We start from the raw sequence: 10,000 nt of genomic DNA, 5'->3' as shown, positions 1-10,000 counted from the left end.
ATGTACAATGGCTAATTTAAGTCACTTACAGTGAACATTAATCGTGGAAGCGTTAGAAGTATCCGTTCCAACTCTGTTTTTCGCTCGACATGTGTAATCGCCACGGTCTATTCTGTTCACCTTCCTATTGTAAACTGTTCATAGCTTGGTGACAAAATGGTACTGAAGCTGTTATTTATAGGATATCCATTCTTGTACCATGATATTGTTGGAACTGGATTTCCAGTAGCGTTACAATATAAAGTCACGTTTTGGCCTTCTCTTGTTGTGATATTTTGAGGATGCGTCACGATCTCAGGTTTATCTGTGGATAAATACAGTATTATCATTAAAAAATTATTTTAAAAAATAATACACATTTTCATGTTCATGTGATATTAATTGCTTTCCAAACGTATTTAACAGTTCTCACCTTATCCGTTGTTTAATTTACTGCTCATTATAATTAAAATATATATACATACGTGTTACTCTGACCAAAACAAAAGAAAACGAATTTGGAGGGATGGTTAACGGTTAGTAAGTTCGTTAGATATTACGTTTTGGTGCAGGAATTGTACAGTGCCTGTATAACATTTTCTATAAATTCGTGTGGTAATCTCACAATACACAGCGCCAAAAATAACCTACAGAGTACTACGTTTAGGGGTTGGAAGGTGACAGTAACTCATTGGCAGTTTTCAAGGACGATCTTGTTGTAAATGTGGCACGGGAGAAAACGTCCTCGTCAGTTGGAGTGGTAAAATTGTATTCTTACCTTATGGTTTCAATTTTGATATAGCGACTCAAACCAATGAGTGATTAATAAACGTTGCTGAAGGAATTATTCTCCACTAATTGGCTAGTTCAACTCGTTATCATTTACCTTCAACTATGATCATTGTCATATCCTGAGTGCTGTTTAAAATATTCGTGATTTTACAGGTGTAATTTCCCCCATCCTTTAGGGAAGCTGCAGTGATTGACAACTGTATTTGACTCTCATTGAAAGATGGAATTGTCACTCGCGAATCATTAATCAGCATTGAAGTATTTCTAGCAATCACAGTTCCTTTTATCCATTGCACTTCAGACACTGGTGGCGACGCTTCATACCGACATATCAGCCGGATATTGCTGCCTTTGGCCATATATTTATCCTGATCGCCATCAATTGTAACCTCAGGTTCAACTGAAAAGTAAATGGCGTCGGTGTTAGAGCTGATAAATAATTCGAACGTGCGGCATGCAAATCTCACTTTCTAGATTTGTTGATGTCGACCAACATTTAACTTTTTAACAAACAAATGATCACCAGCCGACGGCCCATGAATTTTACAACAGGCAAGTACCGGACAAGGTAATGAACAAAATGAAATAGATCCGATAAAATTTTTAATGAAATAAGTGAGAAAAAAATATTTGAGAAAAGACTACAGCTGCACTACCCATTTCGGCATCAAGAGCGTGCATGCAAAGGTAAATTGTACCTCTGGTTAAAATAAACGACCATTTCATCCAATTTTCGACATCAGAAGAGCAGAGATATGACAACTTTATAATTAAGGTTCCAGGATGTCAATGCCACTGATAAAGAGTATAAATACAGTTATAACAAGTAAGACCTGGAAATCAAAGAGTGTACGACACTTACAAAGAACATTCACTTTGGAATTTGAGGTATCATTTCCAACTCTATTTCTCGCCACACATCGGTATTCACCGCTGTCCGATCTGCTTGTATTCGTTATCGTCAATAACTTATTGTCTTGCGAAAAGTTGATCCTAGAATCGCTGTTGATGGGAAATTCATCTTTGACCCAGGATATTGATGGTTCTGGATTTCCAGTGGCGTTACAAGACAGGGTTATATTTTCTCCCTCCTTTGGAGTTTTCCTTTCTGGATGGATAGTGATTAAGGGCAGCTCTGTGTGAGAAAGCAGCAAGAATTGTTAAATTTGATATTCAACTTCCCCTCTAAACATAAGTGATAGAGTGAAATGGTGCTTCATTTTGCGATATTTGTATTTTCAACCAAGAGGCTAAATGTTCTTTTCTTAAAACAGAATACGTTAGTAGTTTTAACTTGTAAAAGTTATAGAACAAACACTGTATCCCACATAAGAGAGCTCCTGATTTCCTGAGACAAAAATGAAGCAGATTGGGCTTGATAATTCTTACTTAAAAATTACTTTTGGTGCTACACGTGAACGATAAGGTCTTCGCCTGTGATCGAGTATTTTTTGTCATTAGACGGAGTAGTTCCATTGCGAATATCTATGAGTAGCTAAAGATTTTGAATGAATTTTTCCTAATTGCATTGATTCTGTTGTAACGTCACATGGGCTACAGTTCACGCACTAACAGGGCTCCCCTCTCGAACTGATCCTCATTCCCCTCTCTTCTCCAAAATGAGGACAAAAGCCCGCCTCTCCAATAAGCAACTCATGCGGATGGTGAGGGAACTAAGTAGCCCTTCAATGCCTCCTTAGAGCGCTTACGGTAAATGAGATTCCAACACTTCCATGGATTTAAATTTTCATATACGAAAAAGAGACAAAGGCAGTTGTAAAGTGCTTAGTAGCATTCAGTACCTTGGCTTATGACTGACGTCATCTGGGATGAGTTACCCACAGCATTAATAACAAGACAGGTGTAGTTTCCAGCATCGTGAGAGGTACTTTGATTTATAAGTAACTGTATTTGACTTTCATTGTAATTCGAAACAGTAAGGCGGGACTCGTTGACCAGCAGACTAGAATTTCTAGCAATCACATCTCCATCTTTTATCCACTGCACTTCAGACACGGGTGGCACAGCATCGTACTTGCATAGGAGTTTCTTTACTTTACCAACAATTGCAAACTGTTGTGGACCACCAATCACTGTGACTCCAGGTATATCTACATTTACAAAACGAAGTGTAAATTGCATATATAATAAATAAATGTCATATTTTCATGAACCAGTTTCATAGATTCACCAGTTCAGTCCCGCAAGGTTTTGCAGTCTAAATAAATCTGGAATCCGCTATTAGAGGCCCTTTAGGTAACTTGTCCTACGACTTTCAAACCAGTGTCAATTAGGAAGCATAATTATGTATAACTACATCATCTCGACCCTATGGTTGAAAGCCTTTATGGCCAAGTGAGGCTTTCGCGTGGAAAGCAAGATGAACCGTCTCAGTTTTACAAGAAAAACTTCAGGTTTCATTTATTAAAAATACTCATAACTTACAATGCACTTCCAAGGTAGTGTTATGGGACGTAACATTTCCAAGACTGTTTTCTGCCACACATCGGTACAATGCACTGTCTGTTCTTCTCACATTCTTGATAGTGAGTTGCTTTCCTTCGTAAGACAAATTCATTCTGGAACTGTTATTAGTGTCCAAAGAAAACCCATTTATGATCCATGATATTGTCGGTACTGGATTTCCAGTGGCGTTACAAAATAAAATTATTTTCTCTCCTTCGGTTCTCTGAATCATTCGTGGAAGAGGACTGATCTCAGTTTTATCTGCAGTCGTTAAAACAAGACAAGGAAGATCATTAACAGGTCATATTATAGAAAAGAAAGTACCATTTTCAGTTGCCTCGAAAAGAGGAAGATCTGTCCCCTAGAAGTCGAAGCAGTCCCATTGGGGAACAAAATTTAAAACGGTGAAGGGTGCAACTCATAGATTGATATGAAATATGGTCAGTTCAAAGCACGAGCAGATGACAGTATGATGCCTTAAGCTTAAGTTAATGTTACCAAAAACAAAAGATTGTAACTAGTGCATGGACATAACGCACCTGTCATATTAACAATTTGTTCATTGATTAAACATATAGCAGTGCCGATTAATCTCATTTTGATTGGGATTCTAACCCGTTAACTCCAACGAGTGACTAGCATCTAATTTATCCTTAAAATATCACCCCTGAATCGAACATTAAAGTCATAATATGAAAAGAAATGATCACCAACTAACGAAGCTTTTGATTGTTAAACAGATTCTCCTTAGGAAATGTATAAAGAATAGTATGGAGAAAACAAATACTGATACGAGGGTGTAGAGGGTTAATTGAGTGGATAAAATGTAAAATACGCAAATGACTGAAGGTTTTCCTCGGGCTCTAGAATGTGATAATGTTTCAGAGGTTCTTACGCTGGTGTAAGATGTTCAATCTACGTGACTCCAGGTTCACTAAGGACTTCTACATGGTCATCTGCCACAGGCAGTGGAATGAGCGAACAATTTTGAAACAGTTTCCTTTTTTCCAATTTTCAAGCAATAAAATTGAAAGTCGCACCGAAATATATGATGATTAATTTAAGAAGGGCACATGCATAAAAAACGGAAGGAGAGACATAAGCTTAGATTAGTGCGTTAGACTTTATGACTTTGGAAACTTATCGGTCCAGATGATTTTTTTTTTGCTATAACTGATTTACAGTCTCCCGTACAGTCTCCCGTACAGTCTCCCGTACAGTCTCATCTTCAAACATTTCCATGCATTCTTAATATCTGAAAAATAGTTTTCCCATAACCAATCGTACTTACATAGTACATCAAGTGTAGCAACTCGGGAAGAAACATTCCCGAGCATATTGCTCGCCATACATTGGTATTTCCCGTTATCTGTCCTGATAATACTCGTTATCGTCATTTCCTGTCTGCCTTTTGAAAAAACAATCCTAGGATTGTAAGTTGTATTGATGTTAGAACCGTAAAAGATCCATGATATAATCGGTTCTGGATTTCCTGTAGCATTACAAGACCAAGTGATGTTTTCTCCTTCCACTTTTGTGGCATTCAGGGGATTAAGGGCGATCTCCGGTTGATCTGCAAATAACCAACAATATCTCTTAACATGTTTCTCATTAACAATTACTCAACTGATTTTTCGGTGATAAAAAGAAAACATCATCTATGAAGTACAATGCATCAAAGTGATTTGGGTGTGGCTTCTTAAACTAGGGTTCTCCTGGAGCCTCTTTTTACCCTAACACCTATTTGGGTTGTTCACTATGCTGGTTTGCCGAAATGTCATTAATGGTTTTTTGTTGCAACAATCTAATGCACAAATATTGCGAAAATCTTAACCAATTTTTGCACATTGTAAGAATACTTCTACTCTGCTATTTTTAAAATCATCCGCATTTAGTGTTCTTCGTTATTACTATTTTACAATTACTCAACTGATTTTTTTTTTTTGGTGAAAAAAAAAAAAGAAAAAAAAGAAAAGGCACATCATCTATGAAGTACAATGCATCAAAATGATCTGGGTGTGGCTTCTTTAATTAGGGTTCTCCCGGAGGCTTTTTATTACCTTAACACAAATTTAAGTTGTTCACTATGCTTGTTTACCGAAATGTTATTAATTGTCGTTTGTTACAACATGACCAAACTATGCAGTTTCCTGGTTATTTGAGAGTATTTCAAAAAGACTCGCAATGCTTCGTAAATTAATAATTCCTCAATACTTAAAAAAATTAAAAAAAGAATGGTAAACTAGGGTTATAAATTACAAATACCAAAATCGAGCAAGTAATTTAGCCAATTATTTAAATGCGACATAATTCATGAGAAAAAAAAAACGAAATTACTAAAAAAGTTTTCTTACATCGGACACTCAGTACACTCGCATTAGAAGAAATATTTCCACGACTGTTCTGCGCCACACATCGGTATTCTCCACTGTCTGTTCTGTTCAAGTTCATTATATTCAGTTGCTTGTCATCATTCCTAAGAAAAATCCTAGAATTCCCGCTTGTATTTAGTGGAGATCCATTCATGGTCCACGATACTGTTGGTGTTGGTTGCCCGTCAACAATACAGGATATCTTCACTGCAGTTCCTTCTGCAGGACTCATATCCGTCGAATAAATATCTGGTTTATCTAAATCTGTAATTATCAGCAAACAATAAAGAGAATTGATACAAAACTAACAGTTTTTACATACAATATCGTCATAGATAGTTGCAAACATATGTCGAACACGTACACTACCAACTTATAAAGGTTTCACTGATTTTTCACCAGCCTGGCAATCCGATGTGAACTTTTAATAAGGTGAAAATAAGGCCTGAAAAAAATTCAGACCTGTACGGGATTTGAACCCATGACCTCTGCGATACCGGTGCAGCGCTCTACCAACTGAGCTAACAAGCCAACTGGGAGCTGATCATGAAGTTGGTTCTAAATAAACCCGTGAAGTGATGAATAAATGGTTAAGAATATATTAGGCAGTAGTGAAAATAAGGCCTGAAAAAAATTCAGGCCTGTACGGGATTTAAACCCATGACCTCTGCGATACCGGTGCAGCGCTCTACCAACTGAGCTAACAAGCCAACTTAACCATTTATTCATTACTTCACGGGTTTATTTAGAACCAACTTCATGATCAGCTCCCAGTTGGCTTGTTAGCTCAGTTGGTAGAGCGCTGCACCGGTATCGCAGAGGTCATGGGTTCAAATCCCGTACAGGCCTGAACCATTACACAGGATGGATGTCTTTTGTATTCTTTCACATTGATTGAGTTGCCTTAAAGCGAATAAATACCGCCATTTTCAACGTAACGAAGAACGAACCTCGCTCTGCCGAGAGTCTGTAACACGATGATCCTTGCGAGATAGCAATTACGCGTCTTAAATAATTATTGACTAATGGGTCACGCATTTCCGTCGAGTTCGGAGTTTGAGGTTTAGATTTTTCAGTGAAGAGTTGTCATAAGCGTTGATTTTGATCACTATAGTGAAGGATTCCTGCTGCTTTGCAAATTCTGTATAAGATATAAAGTGTTAGTTCTCCGAAATGCATTTGTCTCGTGGAAAACCTCAACAATTTCCGCATAGGAATTTCTCTGACATATATATCATGATTACAGATTATCAATTACTTTGTTTGCCAGCGTAATTCCGTAGAAGCTAGAATGACTTCGACTGTTTATCCAAATATTTTAATAGGTGAACATTATTCTACCAATATGGAGCGAAAACGCAAGGTCCCATCATAGAAGCAGTGATTTTAGTTATGTTGTTTCAGTTATGTCTGAAGAGGGCCTAAGATTAACGAATTTATTGATGCAGGGCAAACAAAAAACGAAGGAGATTAACGGAAACGAGTAACACGAGTGCATGTTATTAAAAACTACACAAGCAGAAAGGCTTAATTAATTGTTTAGGGGGCTGCTGACTATCTGTAAGCAACCTGCCTGATCAACTGGACAACTAAGGAAAAAGCTGTGGACAATGGCTTGGAGGAAAAATGGTAAAAAGACACAAAATAAAACACTTTGACCCAAATAACGTTACGGAGGGGTGACAGTTGTACCCAGCTTCAAGTAGAGGGTCTATATAGAGGAACTATGAATTACGTTAATTAGAGAAATGTTTGGTGAATGGAATTCCGTAATAAGATGAGGAAGGAAAAAATTAGCTGAAAGAATATTTAAGATAGCTAAAATAGCTCTTTAGAAAAATTAACGTCTGTCAAAAATTAATAAAAAAATTTACAGAAAAGAAAAAAAAATTATATAAAAGTTCACCTAGAAATATACCAGATCCTTCAACCTTTCTAATTTCTCTTTACAATATCAACCCTGAATCAAACATTTTGGTCGCCAGAATAAAGAAAATGCTCACCAATTAAAGAAGCCCATGATTTTTAAACAAATTCTCCCTCTTGGCACTTTAAGAAATGTATAGAGAATAGTGTGGAGAAAATGCATACTGATGTTAAGGTGTAAAGGGTCAATTTGAACTGGTTAGACTAGTTTTTAAACAAGGACTTGGATATGTCTTTGAATGGCCATTGAATAGTACACAGAAAAAGAAAAACAATGGAGGTAAAAAAAAAATGCTATGCATGCTTTTTTTTTAACTATTATCATATTTGATTCTGATCCTCAAAGTACATATTTTAATCAAAGGGTGAAAAACCAGTGGTCCCACAACCAAAATAAAGTAACAAAACAGCTTGCTGCAAAGGTTTTTAAACCATTGATAAAATGACGAGCTTTGTTCAAGGTAGCCTGGATTCTTTAACCTCCCAAACTGATACACATGTCAAATAAGAGGCGTGTTATTAGAGGTGAAGACGGATTGTTTAAATTAATTTTTATAGATACTCCAGTAGTAGGACAATTTCATAGTCAGGACTAAAAGTGCCTACCTCCATCCCTCAAATGACCACTCTCTAATGACAACAGAACTAAAACATAGGCATGCTATGCATGCAAAATTTATTTTTTAAGGCGGGTGGATTAATTGATGATGTCCACATTTTTACAAAAGGAAAGAGTATTAACGCGGAAAAGGACGAAAATGTCGAGTTAACTCGCTCACAGGTATTTTGTGGTCGACTGTGTGTGTTGTTCGAATAACTGCAACTAAAATTAGACTGTATTGGTGACACGGATACTTGTTCGTACAAAATGCAGACTGCAGAATGTAGAGTACAGACTGGATACAAAATGTAAACTGCAGATTGCAGAGTGGGTACAAAATGCAGACTGAGAATTTAAAGTGTTTTTTCGTCTCGTCTGTGATGACATGTCATCTTACAGCTTACCGAGCGTCACGCAACGCTTTTCCACGATTATTTGCACTACTGTAGAATATTACTGGCCCGTTTCTTGATCAAAATCGTTCTTAATATAATTTGCACGCGAATTGGTTGGTGCTATGTCTGTACAGACTTCGCCAACCTTATAAAAGTAGATGTAGATGTAAATGAGAGGTATTATTGAATATTAAACACGCGCAACATTCGAGAAAAAACTGACAGCTTTGCACGTGGTCCATATTATCATCTTTTTAAGCGATATGTGTTTATTTTGTTGACAAAAATGCGGAACGAGACCAAAACTGTTCCCTCGACTTAATAGATATTTTCAACGTTAGGAGATCACCGCCGTAAAGCATTCATTCCAGATAACAGAATCAAATAAACATAGCCAAACATAAACGACTCCACAAGAGCACTTCTCTAGGCATCGAAAACATTTCCATCCGTCCAGTTTTCTAAAAATTACGCTCGAAACAGCCAAACAATTTCCCTCAACAGCCAATAATGACACAAAATCCACCTTGCAACACACTTGTAACTGTTCAAACTTCTCACATCGAAAGACCCGATTCCAGAGTAAGGGACCGGTCATTATTTATTGCCTGGGGGGGGTCGGAGTATTTTTGTTGTCACATCGGAGCATTTACCTGATCCCCCCGTAGAGTATCTAGTTTTTTAGAGATCCCCCCTTATCGGTAGTGGAAAGTTTCATGATCCCCCCCCTTTTCTCCCAGCCACCGCCAAATAACTTTTTGAATATGCAAGTGATATTTTAATAGTGGTACTTACGTCTCATGGACCTTGAACCACAACGGTAAATATTTGCTCGTCTGAACTGAATTGTCGAGGAAGTGCCAATCTCAGGCTGTTCATCCAAATCCACGAAAACATAGTCATCGTCGCTCTCTGCCTCTCCACTTTCGGATTCTTCATCCTCGGATTCCACGTCATCTTCATCACTCGACAGTTCTTCTGTTATCACAGTCTCTTTATTCTGTCGGTAATAGTGACATCGAATGGCCTTCACTTTGTCAAGTTTCCGACCCACAGTCGTCAAACCATGCTTGTTGAGATACAGGTGTAGTTCTCTTACCCGCAACTTTTCAACTTAGCCACCCTCGATGAGGTTATCCCATTGAAAGTCCTTGTACGTTCGTTCGGCCTCTTGCCTTCTTCGCTCTTGAGCTGCTCTTGTTCTGATGTCTTTCGGATCTCAATATCCTTCAAATGATTAACATATGCAATGACGTGCTTCTCTTCCACATTATATTTTGAGCAGAAGCTCTTCATGGTATCCTGATCGTTTCTGATACTGTCAGAATGTTCCTCGTACAAATCTTTAATACATTTTCTTGGAAGGTAATCATCTGGTGTCCTGCCCGTCGATTCCGTCTGATAGATATCCATGAAATGTCCAGGATTGTTTGAATCTGGTACAGGTTGCGGAATTCTTTCCGTTTCTG

At 37.6% G+C, this 10,000-nt stretch overlaps 1 protein-coding gene across 1 annotated transcript in view; it reads right to left on the bottom strand.

Annotated features, from left to right (window-relative positions):
* The window catches only part of LOC149037781 (neuroglian-like), a 7,204-nt gene extending 1,337 nt beyond the window's left edge, over positions 1-5,867 (bottom strand). Inside the window, exons 1-7 of the mRNA XM_089187378.1 lie at positions 5,592-5,867; positions 4,529-4,810; positions 3,217-3,498; positions 2,574-2,882; positions 1,634-1,906; positions 866-1,171; positions 30-304 (exon numbers count right to left, since the gene is read on the bottom strand). Coding sequence (XP_089043504.1) covers positions 117-304; positions 866-1,171; positions 1,634-1,906; positions 2,574-2,882; positions 3,217-3,498; positions 4,529-4,810; positions 5,592-5,841 — 1,890 coding nt within the window. The 5' untranslated portion in view covers positions 5,842-5,867 and the 3' untranslated portion in view covers positions 30-116. The remainder of the gene's footprint in view (positions 1-29; positions 305-865; positions 1,172-1,633; positions 1,907-2,573; positions 2,883-3,216; positions 3,499-4,528; positions 4,811-5,591) is intronic.
* Positions 5,868-10,000: the final 4,133 nt, after the last annotated feature.

This window comes from Pocillopora damicornis, chromosome 11, assembly GCF_964200805.1.
Source record: "Pocillopora damicornis chromosome 11, jaPocDami1.2, whole genome shotgun sequence".
Taxonomy (NCBI): domain Eukaryota; kingdom Metazoa; phylum Cnidaria; class Anthozoa; order Scleractinia; family Pocilloporidae; genus Pocillopora; species Pocillopora damicornis.
This window is presented reverse-complemented; position numbering and strand designations above follow the sequence as displayed.